This window comes from Macrotis lagotis, chromosome 6 (genome assembly GCF_037893015.1).
Source record: "Macrotis lagotis isolate mMagLag1 chromosome 6, bilby.v1.9.chrom.fasta, whole genome shotgun sequence".
NCBI lineage: Eukaryota > Metazoa > Chordata > Mammalia > Peramelemorphia > Peramelidae > Macrotis > Macrotis lagotis.
Window position 1 is genome coordinate 106,539,245 of NC_133663.1, and position 19,264 is coordinate 106,558,508.

The following is a 19,264-nucleotide window of genomic DNA, read 5'->3' on the forward strand; positions in this document are numbered from 1 at the left end:
GGGGGTTATTTTTATTTTTCGATCTCCTTCTGGGGGAGATTGGTGAATTCTCTCAATTTATATTTTGCCCTCTGCTTCTAGGATATCTGGGCAATTTTTCTTTAAGATTTCTTTAAAAATGAGATCAAGGCTCTTTTCCTGATCATGATTTTCAGGTATCCCAATAATCTTTAAATTATGTTTCCTGAATCTGTTTTCCAGATCAGTTATTTTTTCAATGAGATTTTTCACATTTTCTTCTAATTCTTCATTCTTTTGGTTTTGAAGTATTGTGTCTTGACTTCTTATAAAGTCAGCAGCTTACTTCAGCTCCATTGTACATCTGAAGGATTTGTTTTCCTCAAAGAGCTGTTTTATCTCTTTTTCCATCTGGCCAATTCTGCTTTTTAAAGCATTTTTCTCCTCAATAACTTTTTGAACTGTTTTACCCATTTGACCTAAGCTAGTTTTTAACATGCTATTTTCTTCAGCATTTTTTTTGGATCTCCTTGACTAAGCTGCTGAATCCTTTTTCATGTTTTCCTGCATCGCTATCATTTCTTTTCCCAATTTTTCTTCTATCTCCCTCACTTGATTTTCAAAATCTTTTTGAGCTCTGTCATAGCCTGAGCCCAATTTCCATTTTTCTTGCAGTCTTTAGATGTAGGAGCTTGAACTTTCTTATCTTCAGAATGAGTATTTTGATCCTTCTTGGGATCATAGACAATGTATTTCTCAATGGTGTTCCTCTTTTTTTCCCTCTGTTTACTCATTTCCCCAGTCTGCACCTCGTTTTGGGGGTGCTTCCTGAGCTTTTCAGCATTATTAGGACACCCCCCCCACAAGGATCTCCGTGTGTGAAGTTCTGACTGCCCTCCTGGTCTGTGAATAACTACAAATGCACCCCTCTGCCATGGGGCTGAGGTGGAGGGGGGGGTCTGCTGTTCCATGGGGGACCTAGACTGTGATCAGCATCTGAATATGGTCAGAGCCCCAGAGTCCTGTTCTAGGCACAGAGGACAGACCTCGGAAGTGTCTCTCCAATCCCCTACCTAGGCTGAGTACTCTGTTGCCTGGTGACTCCTGCTCACTGGCTCCTCCTGCTTCCAGTTCCTGGATCTGGGCTACCTCGCCCGCCCCCCCCCTCACCAAGTGCCCTGAGAGCTGGGCTTTACTCCTCGCTATGGCAGAGGTCTCCTGCTGATCTTCCAAGTTGTGCCCGGTGCTCCCCGGGGTGTACATCAGGAAACTGGCCCCGCTCCTGGGAGCCGTGGCTCCTGGGCACCCTGGCACTGCCTCCAGCGATAAGATAGTACATTCTGGCAGCTGCCCCCTAACCACATGGAGCAGAGCCTTTCCACTATTTTCCAGGTTACCTTGGGCTGGAGAATTGCCTCACTGGTTCCCTCTGTGGGATCTGTTTCTTGAAAATTTAGTTAGTCTTTATGAGGTTTGAAAGATTATAGTGAGAGAGCACATAAGAGAAGCTCTTCTCCTGTCACCATCTTGGTTCCACCCCTCAGGATCAGGGTTTTTTAATAAAACATCTGAGAACTCTGAAAATGATGGATTTAATTGAAGGTTTTACATATATTAAAATCCAAATGCAGTAAAAAGTTTAAAAGATCGGTACTCTGAGATATGCTCTCTCTCTAGCTAAATATCAAAAGTAAATAGCAGAGACATTCATGTCTAGAATCACAAGAAACAAAGCTGTTCAAAAAATATTCATTCAACAAGTGTTTCCCACATCCAATGAATTTGCTAACCCCTACAGAAAAGGCAGATACAAGAAGATATTGTACTGCTTCATAATTTTAATAAGGAATTTATGATCCATCAAAGAAGATGAGACACATGGATAAGATAGTACACTAAGTGGTAAAAAACTGTTCAAGGAAGTGCTATTAACTGAGGAGTCATATACTAGTCCTTTTACATCAAAGCACCTGTCATTCTCACACTATACAAGCCTGGAAAAATCACAAGACCTTATTTTATAAGGAAAAAATAAAGTCATAGAATATTTCATTACCAAATAAATCTGATATAAAATGTCTATTCTATTTTCATCTGAGTTCTAACTTATTATTTCATTAAAAATGATATTCTATATTACTTTCCATTCTCAAATTCATAGTCCAATCTGTTCATCTTTGATGAGATGCACCATTCTTATCTACAATACTGCTGACTAATCATGCTACAAAATTATGTTATTTCATCTCAAGCATTCCCTCATTGTCACAAAGTGATAATAGGATTATGGATTTAAGCTGAAAGGAATCTTAATGGTCACCAATTCCAGATCTCCTATTTTAAAGATGAGAAAACTGACACCCAGAGAGGTTAAAAGATCTCAGTGTCTTTAACAGGATTCACACCAAATCTTTATGATTTCCCTTAAATACTCTATTCACTAATTGCCTCCCTAATACTTTCACTCTTCCTTAATCGACACTCTATAGCATTTGTCACAAAAGTTTTTCAAAACTTGCTCTTCTTTCCTCAAGTCTACCAAACCATTTCTTCCACCTTCCAATTCCCTCAAATTATCATTTGGTTTTCTCCCAAGGTATTCACATCCACACAATTAATTGCCAAATTTAATAACCTCCTCTCAGTACTCATCCTTTTTGACATTACTGCATAATTTGATACCACTGACTATCATCTATTCTGAGATGCTGTGTCTAGGCATTCCTTCTCAGTTTCTTTTGCTGGACCATACTCAGCCCCTTGACTGAGGGTATATAGCAAGGTTCTATCATTTTAACTCTCTTGATTATGTCTTTTTGTGTCCTCTTTACTCCCACAGACTCAGATGCCCCAAATCTATATATCCAGGCCAAATAGATCATTCAACTCCAAGCTAGCATTCAAGTACGTCCCACTCTTCATGCTACCATGGGGTTTTCGTCACACAGCTAGTAAGTGTATAAGGTGAAATCTGAACTCAGAACTTCCTGACTTCAGGCCCAATGATCTATCCACTGAGCCATCTCATTGCCTCATTTCAGCATTACCAGCTAATTTTTGATATTTCCAAGGAGGACATAGTACCATAGTTACCTCAAGCTAAAAAAATATCCAAAACTCAACTTTATTCTAAAGCTACCTCTATTTTAGATTTTGCTGTTTCTGCTTATGATACTACCATACTATCATAACCATTCAGGTTATTCTCACTTTTTTTTGTCTCTCATATAAAAGCAGCTGAAAATCTTGTCAATCACACTTACATAACGTACACCGTATTTGGCATGTGTTGCATCTGTACCTGTCTTTTGATTCAAAATATGTCCAACCTCTGGCTGTCATCACCATATGTCTAAGCATTTGAGTAGCTTTCTAACTAGCATCATTTCCTTCAATACATACTCCACACAGCTAACAAAGTGAATATTTCACTGTCTAGCTCAAAAAAACTCTGGTGAACTCTCTTGTCAATAGGTTAAAATATAAATTCTTCTGTACAGCTATAAAAGTTCGTCTCTGTATAGCTGTGAAAACTGTGCACTCTCTGGCTCCAACCCTACCTTTCCAGATTTGATACACAACTCACCTTCAAAGTTTCAATAGTCTGGTCAAAGTGTCATTTCTGCAGATGGTGCCAAGGTCAACAAAGAGTTTATGCAATGCTTTCCATAATATCTGATCTCAAAATTCTTTTTTTTATTTATTTTTTAGGTTTTTGTAAGGCAAACGGGGTTAAGTAGCTTGCCCAAGGCCACACAGCTAGGTAATTATTAAGTATCTGAGGCCAGATTTGAACCCAGGTACTCCTGACTCCAAGGCCAGTGCTTTATCCACTACGCCACCTGGCTGCCCCCTGATCTAGAAATTCTTTATGAACTTTTCTTATGTCTAATTAAAGTATTAGAATTTTGTACCTGACAGAAATAATCTTTCTCACTTTGCAAAATATAAATTAGTATTTCTTGATATAATATACACAAATGTGTACATATAAAGAAATATTAATTTTTTAAAAGTTTTATCTTGAAGCTAGGAATTTTCTGAATGGGAAATCTACTTTCTTTTCATACAAAATCATAGCAATATTTCACAGGTAGAATGCCAAGGAAAATCATAAGCATCTCTACAAAGCTTCTGATTCCTTATTTCACAAACAATCCAAGATTCTACAGGCAATTGCCAAAAAATTGTTATGTATCCCAAATTTCAAATATGGTCAAACCTGGTCAAATGATCAAAATACAATTAATTTCTTTTTCCCAATGTCATCCATTTCTTTCAAGGAAACTATCACTCTAATAATTCAGATTGGAAAACTCAGTTTCATCTTCAACTCATCACTCTCATTCATCCCAGGTTCAATTACTTGTTTAATCTTGTTCTTATTACAACTAATGCAACTCTCAAAACCATCCCCTTCTCTATCATGTCCTAGAGTAGAACTCTTATCACCTCTTGTCTGAACCACTAGAGAAATTTCTATCCTAAAGTCCTGGGTTTTGTTGTTGTTGTTTTTTATTGGTTACAACCTCTGTTAGTCAGTTATCATGCTCCGTTCACTATCTGTTCTCCCATCATCTTGTCCACAGCTTTTCAACCACCTGGTATCAGTTCCTTCCTTGTCCTCAACAGTTCAAAAAGCATGAACGATGGTCAAGCAAACTCTGACATTGTCTCTTGATGGGAGCAATTTACTACCCTATTATCCCATTGACCATGCTAATAACTTTCTGGACCAAATTATGCCTGACAGGTCATTATTCCCCTGTATGTACACTCTCTCCACCAGAACATAAGAGCCATTAAGGAAATGACCATTCTTCCTTTTTTTGTTTATTTCCCTAGAAACAAGTTTAATGCTATGCACATGGAAAATTAACTTGTCATTCATGCATTCAGTAGTTCTTTTTGGCCTCCCTTACTTTTCCTTACAAATGACCACATTTTTCATATCTCTGTACCTTTGTATCCATCCCTTGTCTACACTCATCTCCCTTAAAAACCAGTTCCAATTCTATATAAACACTTTGGAAAAATAGGTGAAGACGGAACTCTGCCTAACTCTTTCTATGGCACCAGTATGGTGCTGATACCTAAACCAGGAAGAGGTAAAACAGAGAAGACCTACTTCCCTGATGAAAATACATGCAAAAATCTTAAGTAAAATCTTAGCAAAACGATTACAACAAGTTATCACTAGGATAATACATTATGATCAAGTAGGATTTATCCAAGGAATGCAGGGTTGATTCAATATTAGGAAAACTGTTAGTATAATTAATTATATCAATAACAAATCTGTCAGAAATCATGTGATTATATCAATAGATGCTGAAAAAGCTTTTGACAAAATACAGCATACATTCCTACTAAAATCAATAGTGAGCATAGGAATAAATGGATTGTTCCTTAGAATAATAAGCAATATCTATAACAAGCATTATATGCAATGGGGATAGGCTAGAGGCATTCCCAATAAGATCAGGTATGAAACAAGGATGCCCATTATCACTATTCAATATTGTATTAGAAATGTTAGCATCAGCAATTAGAGAAGAAAAAGAAATTAAAGGAATTAGAATTGGGAAGGAAGAGACAAAACTCTCATTCTTTGCAGATGACATGATGCTCTACCTAGAAAATTCCAAAAAATCATCTAAAAAACTACGGGAAACAATTAGCAATTTTAGCAAAGTTGCAGGTTATAAAATAAACCCTCATAAATCCTCAACTTTTCTATATATGTCTAGCAAGATACAGCAGGAAGAGCTAGAAAGAGAAATCCCATTCAAAGTAACCTCAGACAATATAAAATATTTGGAAGTCTCAAAATCTTTTTGAAAACAATTATAAAACACTTCTCACACAAATTAAATCAGATTTAAATACCTAGGCAAAGACCAACTGTTCATGGATAGGTCGAGCTAATATAATAAAAATGACAATTCTACCAAAACTAAGCTACATGTTTACTGCCCTACCAATCAAAATTCCAAAAAATTATTTTAATGAGTTAGAAAAAGTTCTAAGTAAATTCATATGGAGAAATAAAACTTTAGCAAAATTGCTATAAAGTACTATAAAGCCTCATAAATCCTCAACATTGCTATATATGACTAGCAAAATGCAGCAGAAAGAGGTAGAAAGAGAAATCCCACTCAAAGTAACCTCAGAAAATTTAAAATACATGGGATTCTACCTTCCAAGGCAGACCCAGAAACTTTTTGAAACCGTTGGTATATGTATGTGATAGAACACCAAGAATTAGAAATCAAGTGAATGTCCATCATTTGGGGAATGGCTTAATAAACGGTGGTATATGTATTTGATAGAATACTATTGTTCTATTAGAAACCAGGAGGGATGAGAATTCAAGGAAGCCTGGAAGGATTTGCATGAACTGATGATGAGTGAGATGAGAACCAGAAGAACACTGTACACCCAACCAGCAACATGAGGGTGATGATCACACTTAATGGACTTGCTCATTCCATCAGTGTAACAATCAGGCACAATTTTGGGCTCTCTGCAATGGAGAATACCATCTGTAAACAGAGAATGAACTGTGGACTATGAACAAAGACCAAAAACTATTAACATCAAATTAGAAAAGAAAGTGTTATAATATTATTATGTAATTTTACTATCTCATACTTTGTGCTTCTTCCTTAAGGAAATAATTTCTCTGTCATCACATTCAACTGAGATCAATGACTATTACCTTTAATTTAAAAAATAATTTAAAAATATCATCTTATTATGTAATTTTGCCATCTCACATACTTTATTTTTCTTCCCTAAGGATATGATTTCTCTCTCATCACATTCAACTTAGATCAATGTATATCATGGAAACAATTAAAAGAATAACAGACTACCTTCTTGGGGGGGGGGGAGCAAGATTAGTGGCAAAATTGTAGAATTCAAAATAAATAAAAACTTTTTTTATTAAAAAAAGTACATTCCATTATCACCGAGATGTCAGAAAATTAATATTTTTCCACATATGGTGAAAACAATCAATTTTATTTGTCTTATGAAACTAATACGTAGGCATTATGAAAATCGACTTTAATTTCCAGATCAATCATGCTGACATTACACAAGCCACTGAAAAATTTAATATGACTTTGTAAAAGTTATCCTAATCAATAGAGAGTACCTCAATGATGCTTTAAAAAAAATCCATTCTACTGGGCTTTCTTTATGCCCTCTTGCCAGTGTCCTTCCCTAAAACTTAACTGTTGTACATTTTGTATTTGCAGACATATATATACATACATACACGTGTATATGTTGTCTCAATGGAATATAAACTCCTAAAGGGCAAGAATTTTTTCATTTTTGTCTTTTTTTATCCCCAGTGACTAGCATAAGCAGTCTTTTAATAAATTCTTATTGATTAATTGAGACACTTTTTAAAACCTTTGAAATATCAGTAGAAGTTCTTCTGAACTCTCCTGTCTACAAGTCAATTCTACTAGGAAAGTAATTGTTACTATACAAATATCTTGAATACTAACTATCAATGTAATTTTAAAAATAATCCTTAGACTAAAAATGACAATATCCTAAAATAATATGGATAGTAAGTAGAATTGTATGGATTGATGAACAAAATATTGTCTAATGGGGCAGCTAGGTGGCACAGTGGATAGAATACTGGCCTCGGAGTCAGGAGTACCTGAGTTCAAATCTGGTCTAAGACACTTAATAATTACTTAAATGTGTGGCCTTGGGCAAGCCACTTAACCCCCATTGCCTTGCAAAAACCGAGAGAGAGAGAGAGAGAGAGAGAGAGAGAGAGAGAGAATCTAATATAAAATTTTGTGCAAATAAATTAAGGGGCTAAATAAACAACGGATAGTGCTACATTGTGTAAGGGCATCCAGTAAAGACAACTTTAACTAAATAAGAATAAAGCACACACTGCTATAGCAGTGTAAAAATTATTTTTCAGTTTGTTTACCTGAATCATAGACTCTGCCAATTGTGTTTCATCTATTTCCAATATCATGATTTTTATTTCTTCATAAGGCACACGAAAAGAACCCAGAAAGATTGCTGAAAGAGAATGAATACATAATGAGAAAAAAAAGGATAAGCAAATAAAAATAATGAATTAGAAAGTCTGATATTATTTTGAATTTATCAAAAAGGTACCATGTTAGACATAAGAATCAAGCAAATCTAATAGAATTATAAGATGAGAGCTCTTCCTAAGCATTTATTTTGGATCCTTTTCGGTTCTGGGACTTACTAGTAAACTCCATATGCTCTTAATTTATTTTTCCTTTGCAGACTCTTGGAGAATTAAACTTAAGGTTTACATACAGGTTATCACAAAACAAAAGAACAATTTTAATGTGATAAAAATCTGATGCATTATAAATCCATCTGAATAATGAGATTTGGTATATTTTTAATACCATAAAATGTGATTTTAATCACACAGAAATATTTCTTTCATGGCCCTAACATAAATATTTTAAGATTTGCTCATAATCATTTAAAAAATAAAAACCCATTAATTCATTAAGCTGGTCTTGTAAAAATATCAAAGAACTAGATCTAGATAGAAGGAAACTCAGGAGCCCCCAAGTCCTCAAGACATTCTTATTTTTTGAAGCTTCAACAATATGTACTTTTCCAAGGATATGTAGGTACTAACTGAAAGATGGATTTGAATGCAGGTTCTCAACTTCACTTTTCAGATTTCCTCCTTATTCACTCACACCAATCCAAAATACAAAAATCACTCATTTGTCCAGTATCTTAAATTAACTATTTAACAATTATGAATTTTTTATAGATTATTATCCCTACACTGTCCATTCAAATTTTTAAATCAATTTTCATGGAATTCTTTTAGAGGCAGGATATATATTACTGCTACTGTATTCAAACCTAAATACATTATACATATTAAATAAAATCATTTTAATGTGCACTTGGCAACATAAGAATGAAAATGTATATTAGTTACTGAACTGTAATAATGATTTCACTATCTATTAAGTCAAATCATTCTATTTGTTACCACCAAATGACAACAAACCTCTGCACTTCTTTCATCTTCTTATTCTTGTCCTAACTTTATTTTCTATAAGAAGCTGTCATTATTCCCTGTTTTCTGTGAGGCTCTTCTACTCATAACTCCTAATCTACTACATTATTTTTACATATTAAGTCAAAAAAAAGCCTAAATCATTCCATGGCTCTTCCATGTAACAGAAAAATAAATTTTATGACAGCTAATTTCTCATTACTAAGGGGCTTTTACAGATAACTTTATGTGAATTCATTTGGGAACTGTGTTCTGAAAGACTGATGTTATTAAATGTCTAAATTCAACATAAAATTTTATCATATATTCAAATGTCAAAGATTCTATAATTGGCAAAAATAAATTAGCAGTTAGTAAAGTTTAAAAGTCATTAATTTTTTTCTTAAATTCTAAGTTTCCAAAAAAATGGAAACGTATCTTGAAATTCCTTATTGTCAATTGCTTGAGGTATTTATTTAATTTTTTATTATTTTATTTTTTATTAATTATTTAATTTAATTTATTTTATATTTATTTAATACCTGACCATTTCCTTTAAATAAACTTCTACTGTAGTTAATCTATTAAAAATGATTAGAATTTAGATTTACTGAAAGAGAGAAGAATTTCAAAATATACATTTATCATTGTGTGCTTCCACCCTCTTCCTCAGGGCATTTATATTGTAAAAGAAGAATAAAAGCAATGCAAACTGATTTATTGATTAAGAAAACTAATTACTAGATTGTTATGAAACACTGCAGACACAATTATATTTCCCTTTTCATTCTTTATTATGTCAGATTACACAAGTTATAAACTCTGTGGAATAAAGGCAATGTAATAAAACATGAGATTGTTAAAAGGAGTAATACTACTTCCCCTTTTACCTTCTAAGTCCTTTTTTTTTAAAGGTTTTTGCAAGGCAAATGGGATTAAGTGGCTTGCCCAAGGCCAAACAGCTAGGTAATTGTCTAAGACCTATTTGGCAGGTACTCCTGAATCCAGGGTGGGTGCTTTATCTACTGTGCCACCTAGCCTCCCCCTTCTAAGTCCTTTCACAAAATTTCACTATATAGCGATTCTTCCCTTGGCATATATGATTTTAGATATAAAATATAAAGATATTTGACCTCTTATAAATCAATGTTTCAATGAACAATCCATCTATCTCTCTCTCTGCTTTAGCACCATAATTATGTCTAACATAGATATAATAATGTAATATACTATAATATAATATCTCAATATTTCCCCAATAAAGACTTTGAAGCTTTTAGAGGGAATAAAGTAATTATCTTGCTATGCATTTTTTATTTTCTTTACAGTTCCTCCGTTCTTTGTCTATAAGTAAGATTTGAAGGTTTAAGTCACTTATAGAAATAAATCTTTAAAATATATTATTCTTTTAGCCTACTTTTGGTAAATATATATATTCTAAGAATGCTTAGAAAAGGTAATACCTCTTTTGGAATAGTAAGCTTAATTTCATTCTTTAAATCTTTCCTTACCATTTCTAAGGTTCAGAAATTTAACTGCTTAAATTGCCTGGGAGAAAAAGCAAGTCTTTTGAAATGTGTGAACCTACATTGAAGAAATTTACAACAGGATTTAAAGAAAAGAGAAAATAACATTATCTGATACTTACAAAGATTCTGGGCAATTTTGGGATCCAGAACTTTCAATTCTTTAATTCTTTTCTTTATTGTTCTCTTCTCTACAAAATCCTCCTCTTCCTTTTTCTCTGCAAATGGAAAATAATTACAGTAAATAAATAAATTTCCTACAGAAGAAAATCATCTTTTAAGCATCAAAGAAATAAAAACATTTATTCATTACCAAGTCAGCAATTTGAGAGCATTTAAACTAAAAAATACTACTTTTTAAAATCAATTGAGGAATTTAATATATAGACATAAAATAAAAGAGATCTTATACCAATGTTTCAGTTATTCTATTTAGTTTTAGGTGAGTCATACTAGGTATACGTTTTTGTCAGATACAGAAAGATGTGCAGGATCAGACATGCACATTACATACATCATGTGTATACATATGGATGTATGTAAATGATAACATTAAAAAACCAAGTTTTACTCTGAGGTTGCAAGGACATTTTTAGCCAACTCAATAACAATAAACAAGAAGAGCTAATAAATTCTGCTATCTAATTGCATTGCTAAATTTTCTTTACTGTCTCATAATTCTATACATAAATAATAAAAATCTAAGTCACTAAGTAAAATAAGTATTTTTACTATTATTCTTTTTCCCCCTTTATGTGAAATACTTCAAAACTTATATAGTAGACATTTTGATCTAATTGAAGATCAATGAATTTTAAAACTTTATAATACATGATATTTCATTATGGAATATTGCTTAAAAAGCTTTCTGAAAGTTTAAAACTTAGCACCAATTATTGTTTATAAGTTATTTATCATTAGTTACTTTGAATTTGAAAAACAAAATGAATATATCAAAAACAATTTAAATTTAGGACAATTTATATGGCGGCACTGAAATCTGTCTTTAATTTAAATACCCTCCCTCCTCATCAAAATAAGTATTGATAGATAATTATCATATATGTGTGGATGCAAAAATAAGCACAACAATTTCTTTGGAGCAGAAACTGTCTTTTTTACTATTTTTGAATTTCCTATGTCTTATCATAGTACCTGACATGTAGAAGGTGCTTAATGAAAGCATGTTGGCTATTTATAAGGTTACCTTATTATGTTCTGTGATTAAAAAAGGGAACTGAAGATATAAACCACCCATAAGTACACATAAATAGATCTTTGAATTTCAATTGAATTGAAATTGAATAAATAGACCTAAAATTTGAACTGTTTCCTAATTGGTTCTAACACATATATAACATTGTATTTACATGTATTTTGATGGAAGTTAAAAAAAACTTAATTTGAAAGTATTATAAAAAATATGCTAAAGTATAAAAATTTATAGTGATTTGTTGATGAAAAATTATGCTTAAATCTCACTTGTGATATTCTTTCTGTGGTAATTTTTGGGGTAACCAAGATTGGCCATCAAGGGGATGATCATTAAGGAATGATTAAATAAGCAGAGATGAATGATCATGATGGAGTATTGTTGTGCTATAAAAAATGACAAGCAGGATGGTTTCAGAAGAACCTGGAAAAGACTTATATATGAACTCATATAAAGTGAAGTGAGCAGGAATAGGAATAACATCAATATTGTAAGAATAATCAGCTGTAAAAGGTTTGGCTACTCTGATCAAGACAATGATTCAAAACAATCAAATATTGTATGCATCTGTTTTTTGCATTTTGTTAAAGATTTTTTATGTTCTTCAAAAAAAATATGCTAAATTTGAGTGTCCTAACATGTTCAGTTTGTTTCCCAAATTAAAAAAAAAAGCCTAAGGATCAATAATTGTTCAGTACACTATTGTTCTATTAGAAACCAGAAGAGAGGGAATTCAGGGAAGCCTGAAAGGAACTGCATGAACTGATGCTGAGCGAGATGAGCAGAACCAGAAAAACACATACACCCTAACAGCAACATGGGGGTGATGATCAACCTTGATGGACCTGCTCATCCCTTCAGAGCAACAACCAGAGACAATTCTGGGCTAACTGCAATGGAGAATAGCATCTATATCCAGAGAATTATGAACTTTGAACAAAGACCAAAGACTATTACCATCAAATTAGAAAAAAAAAAGTTATATTATTATTATGTAATTTTACTATCTCATACTTTCTTTTTCTTCCTTAAGGCTGTGATTTCTCTGTCATCACATTCAACTGAGGTCAATGTATAACATGGAAACAATGTAAAGACTAACAAGAGTGCCTTCTGTGGGGGTGGGGGAGGGAAGAAAGAATGGGGGGGGGGAATTTGTAAAACTCAAAATAAATAAAATCTATCTTAAAATAAATGAATGAATGAATGGATGAATGAATGAATTGTTCAGGACTAGTTGGCAGAAACTCTGAGTTAAGGAAAGACGGGGGGTTTTTGCATGTTTGCGTGTATGTATATAAAGATGTCTGTCCATATATCCATTCATGTACAGAACCTGTGAAAAATCCAACAAAACTGATCAGGAAATAAACTTCAAAGCAGCTGTATCTTGATAGAAGTCAGAAATTCTAAGAGACAGGGGGACAGGAGGAAAATTATTGAAGACATGTGAGACAATTAGTAGACATATTAGCAATATGACTGGACCAAAGTGTTCCAAGAGAAAACTAAGCTTGGCAAAAAAAACAAAGAAGAGGAGCAACTAGGTGGTGCAAGTGGGTAGAGCACTGGCCTTGAAGTCAGGAGAATCTGAGTTCAAATGTGACCCCAGACACTTAATAATTACCTAGCTGCGTGACCTTGGCCAAGTCATTTAACCCCACTGCCTTGCAAAAATCCAAACCAAAAAAAAACTGTTTTAGAAAATTTTATATGACAAAGTAGAGGAAATACAAAACTAGTAATGAAAATGAAATTAACAAATACAAATGAAAGTGAAAAAAGTCTCTAAAAACCCAAGATTGCTTGTGATATCGCATAAATGCAATGAACTTCTAGTTAATGCAACAATAAAGACTTCTAGGCCAAATGCCTTACATCAATCTATTGCAGTAGAAATTTATTGCTGACAAACTGTAAAGACAGCAATGAACTGACACAATGCTATCATACATACCAAATCAACCAGCAACTCTACAGAAAAACGGAGAAAAAGCATATAATAGGCACATATAAGATTTATACAGTTGAAGTGTAGCAAATTTTAGAGGAGGCATCTACAATTGAGGGATCCTAGAAAGTCCTTCAAAATCATGGGATTTGAGTTAAACATTGAAAGAATCAGATCAACTCAACTCAGAGGCAAGAAAAGAGACTATTTGCAAACATAGGAAAAGTAAAAGCAAAGATAAAAAGATGAGAGCTGGAAGGTCAGTTGTGAAGAACTGCAAGTAGGACAATGGGTAGAGAAGTTATGCTTTGAAATTTGTCTCCTTTCTTTAATTTATCCTTTAAAGAAATACCAAAACCATCTTACATTTCTCTTCTCAAAATACTTAGTAGTTACTGAGTACTATAGAGAGCTAGAAAAACTCCACTTTGTATTTCCTCTATCATATTTCTGTCCTTGTCTATAGCACAACCTCCCCCTGCCCCAAATACCACTTCCCAAACACCTGCCATCTCCAACATCTTACTGTTGAAGCAAAAGACTTATTATGGCAGGCAGGCTTATGAACTTAGCTAATCCTTATGAAGTTTTACTATTACTAATCCAGCAGCAGGTGTGGATATAGCATATCCCCTTTTCCTAGCCTGCAAGTCACTAAAAACAGTGCTATCCAATAAAGAGGTACCCCCATACTCAATTCACCTCTTGCCTAAAGTGAAACTTATATAAGTTTTGTCCTCTTGTTCCTTAGGGGATTCTCCTCCTCTGTACTGGTGAACTCTGATTTGAGTTTGGGATTGAGTCTAGTAATAGTTCCGGTTTGTTGTGGCACTGACAATTATAGCTAGTAATTATACCCACACCAGATGATGGGATTCCCAGAAAATGGACCCACAGAATTCCAGGGGTCAAGATCTGGGAATGTCACAGGCTCTTCTGTTTGGGGTATCTCTAAAGTTGGTGCAGTATTTCTACTCAAACAGGTGAGAACTGGCAATTTCCCATCTGATTAATTTTGTAGATTGGTCTGATCTAATGTAGTTTGGTTTTGGACTAAAAATCACTTGCTCTGGATTAAATAGCAAAGATTTCATCAGTCAGGACTTTTATATGTCTAGCCTTTCTCTGCTTTGACTTAAGTGTTTTATATTTGTGTAATATATAGTATGTAGTCAGCATTGTCTGTTTTAATACATGTCTTAGTAAATCCAACTGAATTTTCCCTGTGGTCTAATCAAAGATAAAAGTAGATAAAAAGAGTGACAACTTTTCTGCAGAACTTTCTAAGTATTTAAAAGGAAACACTTTCTCTCTCTCTCTCTCCCCCTCTCTCTTTCTGCATTTCTAACTCTAGCCAGCTGAAAAGGTAGGCAAGAAAGATAAAAGGAAAGGGAATGGTTTTTTCATGTTTGTAGAAATTTTTGGCATAGTAAACTATTAGTAGACTAAATTTGTGACAAATGAAATTTCTCTGGTGTGAATTTCTAAATTGTTTTTAAAATATTTATATAAATGCTAGACTATCTTAGTGAATTGAGGTACCACTATGAAGAATATGCTTTTTTTTCAGGTTTTTGCAAGGCAAATGAGGTTAAGTGGCTTGCCCAAGGCCGCACAGCTAAGTAATTATTAAGTGTCTGAGGCCAGATTTGAACTCAAATACTCCTGACTCCAGGGATGGTGCTGTAACCATTGCACCACCTAGCCACCCCAAAAATATGTTTTAAGGAAAAATAATATTAAGATTTTGTGGAAATAACATGAAAACAGCACTAAGACCTTTTGTCACTCTTTCCTTGAAGAGTAATAGAGTTCTTATTCTAGTGGTCAGGAAAAAGATTACTTCCACTAACTAAAACAAAAAATATATACACCGAATAGTTTAAAAGTATTATCAGTGAAGTTACAAACTGAAGAAAAACTGAATTTACAGCTTGCAATTTAACTGCCTACTATTAACTTTTTTCTTGATTATGTTTAAATTAGGGAACCACTTGAAAATAAAGCAATTTTAATCTGGGGGGGAAATGGTTTGCCATAGCACTATATTTCCTCCTCTGAATGAAAGGACAAAACTGTTTAGCTAAAGAGGAAGCAAAAGTCAAAATAAAAAAGAAATTTAAATGGAACGTGTGTTTTTGTACATTTTCAAGAATCCAAAAAGGAAACAGAATTACAATTAATTGGTATTACCTAACAAAAGATTATGTTCAATTGTAAAGAAGAAAGTCAAGGGAGTGACAATCAGTTCTATAGAAATTTTTACAAATGTATAATACCATTTGTAAAAATAGATTCTGATGTGACTGAATTTATTTTAGTCTCATTTTAAGTGAAATGTGTTCCCTTTAAGGATAATTGTTATCTTTGACCTTTCTTAGTAAATTAGATCTTAATGGAAAAGATATGCAATTACTCCAAGATATTTAGAGACACAAGAGTTTTATTAAAAGAATAATTAGGTGAAAATTATTCTATATCAGTCTTGAATGCAAGCAGTCTATACTATTTGACAAAAGGATTAAAATGAATAAAATGATTTCCTGTATAAGATAACTCATAGATGTATTTAATTGAATTGATGTCAACTGATTGGCAATAAGTTCTATTTCATGTTTTAAATCTACAATGCTATTTATTATTCTGTATTGTGAATTTTGGGAAAATATTGCATAAAATCCTATTAAAACTATGAGGGATTATGTCATCATATCGTTTAACTCCTTCAGATACAGATGCTGTGCAATTATTAATTATTAGGAGCTATTATCATAATGCTAAAAGCCATAAGTATTTAATTGGGTATATTTTTAAAGGGGAGGGAATAATAATTACATACAATATGGGAGATGGAAAGAAAATTTTTTTTTCTAAAATTACCTTATTGGCAAACTTGTCAGAATCCTTGGGACCTTCTACTTGGGGAAAGATCACAAAATCTTGTCAGTTCTTTTAAGTAACTTGCTAATGTGAAATTCTAAAATAATGAACTGTTTTACTGAGAAAATGGGAGCCCCTCTTTCTATCACAAACACACTTCACTAAAATAGAAGGGGAAATTTAGAAGTTTGATAATAATACAGAAGTGCTATTATGATAATTTATTGTGAAAATTATGAAATAATAAACTGGAAGCAGCTAGTAATTTTATCTATGTGAAATTCCAGAATAAAGTTTTCTTAATTTCTAATAATTCATTTTTTTAAATATCAAGATGAGCTTAAACTCAAAAAGGAAAGAAGGAGGAAGCAGAAGAGGAAGAGGAGAAGAAAAGAATATGAAGAGAGAAGGAAGGAAAAGGAGGAGGAAAGGATGAGGGAAAAGAAGGGGAGGAGGAGGAAGAAGAAAGAGAAAGATGTTAAATGACTGATTTTTGGAAAGGCATGCTAAAGTTTTTATTGTTAAACATTATAGAACAGAATATTCTGTTTCAAGCCCTAAGCTATGATTAATGAAACTTGATGCTCTTCTGAGTTTTGAATCAGTTTATAAATATCTGAATGATAATTAAATCAGTAATCATTCAAGAGAACTGCTTTGAGGTGCTCAAAGAGAGTATGATCTGAGAACTGCTACAAGTAGATAACTTTGACAAAGTTGAAGAAATGACTTTCTATAAATGCAGTCCTCTTGACTCAAATTTCCCATTATATTTTTTCCATTCTAGAACAGGAATGTATCCCCTAGATGTTTCCCATCTAGTTGATCCAGATCCTGGCCGATACACTGTGAATGATGTGTAACTTAGCCATATGACTGGCTGATTCAAAAAGTTAACCATGACTCTTACCTGAAGTCAAATAGAAGTAAGTATGTTTTATCATATTATACCTATGTTAAGGAACTCTCTGCCCTGATGACTTGGTCTGGAGGACCAGTCTTAATGTTGCTTCTATTATGCCTCTCTTTTATTTCATAACAAATCACTCAAATATGGCAAGTACAAGTTTTTTAAAAAAATTTTATAATGAATCTTGCTGTTGCAATACTCCATCACCTTTGATATCCTATAAAGGGATGTAAGTATAAGTCACTTAACTGTATAGTATAGTTTGATAGTCTTCCTATAGCTCTCTTATTTAAATTACAATAAAACAACACTAGCAGATTTAGCAACATTATCTAGACACTCTCCAGAAATGTTCTAGGAAAAAAAAATGTGTTGTTTCCACTAACCTGCTTTGATGCACCATAGACACATAAATATCAAGGACACTGTCAAAGGACTTGACATCCCTATTTATCCTATCATAATTTTATTTATTTTGTTAGTTGTGTGTGTTATAGGGAACTATTACCAATCTCATAAGTTGCTTATCACATCTGTGATAAGTGAAAGTGAGACTATTCCAGATCTCAAATGGGAGAATTGTGGGTAGCAAAGAAAGCTAAAGTGACTCCACTCTGAAGTTCTTCGACTTTGTCCCTAACCCTGATTATATTGCAGCAACAACTAAAAAACTCCACTTCCAGGGGCGGAGCCAAGATGGCAACATGAAGGGATCAAGTCTTAGGAGCTCTCTGATAAAAACTCATAAACTAAGGACTCTAACTAAACTTTCCAGAGACAGAACCCACAAAGGGACCCAGCGAGGCAGTTCTCCTACTCAAGGTAACCTGGAAAAGAGCAGAAAGGCTCTGCTCCCCGGGGCGGAGGGGCAGCCCGCCAGAGGGGTGGCCCGCCAGAGCCAAAGAACTTCAGCCTCCCGGAGGCAGCCCCAGGGCACTGGGAGCCACGGCTCACAGCAGCAGGGGAGTCTCCTGAGCTGCACCCCAGGGAGCACCTGCACAGAGTGGGGGAGCAGCTGGGGGACCTCTGCCAGAGAGAGCACGTGGAGCCCAGCCCTCAGGGCACACAGCAAGCAGCCTGGTCTTTCTGCAGCCTAGACCCAGAAACAGAAGCAGGGAGACTGTAAGCAAGAGCCCCCAGGTCATGAGCCCATTGAGCTGAGGGAGGGGAGTGAGGAGAGACTGCAGAGCTCTGTCCTCTGCCCCTGGAACAGGACTCTGGGGCTCTGACCACATTCAGATCCTGATCGCAGTCTAGGGCCCCCCATAGAACAACAGGGCCCGCCCCCACCTCGGCCCTGTGGCACTGGGGGGCGCTTATGGTCAGTCACAGACCAGGAGGGAGGACAGAGCCTCACACACTGAGACCCTTGTGGGAGTGTCCCAAAAGCTCAGGAAGCACCCCAAAAAACAGGCTTAGGCTGGGAAAATGAACAAAGAAACAAGAGGAAGACCATTGAGAAATATTTTACAAATGAGCCCAAGAAGGATCAAAATACTCAGTCTGAAGATGAGGAAGCACAAGCTGCTGCATCCAAAGACTCCAAGAAAAACAGAAATTGGGCTCAGGCTATGATAGAGCTCAAAAAAGACTTTGAAAATCAAATGAGGGAGTTAGAAGAAAAACTGGGAAAAGAAAGGAGAGAGATGCAGGAAAAACATGAAAATGAAGTCAGCAGCTTAGTCAAGGAAATCCAAACAAATGCAGAAGAAAATAGCATGCTAAAAAAACAGCTTAGGTCAAATGGACAAAACAGTTCAAAAAGTTATTGGGGAGAAGA

At 34.3% G+C, this 19,264-nt stretch overlaps 1 protein-coding gene across 10 annotated transcripts in view; it reads right to left on the bottom strand.

The window, feature by feature from the left end:
- The window catches only part of DIAPH3 (diaphanous related formin 3), a 543,832-nt gene that overhangs the window by 320,857 nt on the left and 203,711 nt on the right, over positions 1-19,264 (bottom strand). For all 10 annotated transcript variants that reach the window (XM_074191775.1, XM_074191779.1, XM_074191781.1 and 7 more), the window contains 2 exons: positions 10,653-10,748; positions 7,928-8,022 (listed from right to left, as the gene is read on the bottom strand). In XM_074191775.1, the coding sequence (XP_074047876.1) occupies positions 7,928-8,022; positions 10,653-10,748 (191 nt within the window). The remainder of the gene's footprint in view (positions 1-7,927; positions 8,023-10,652; positions 10,749-19,264) is intronic.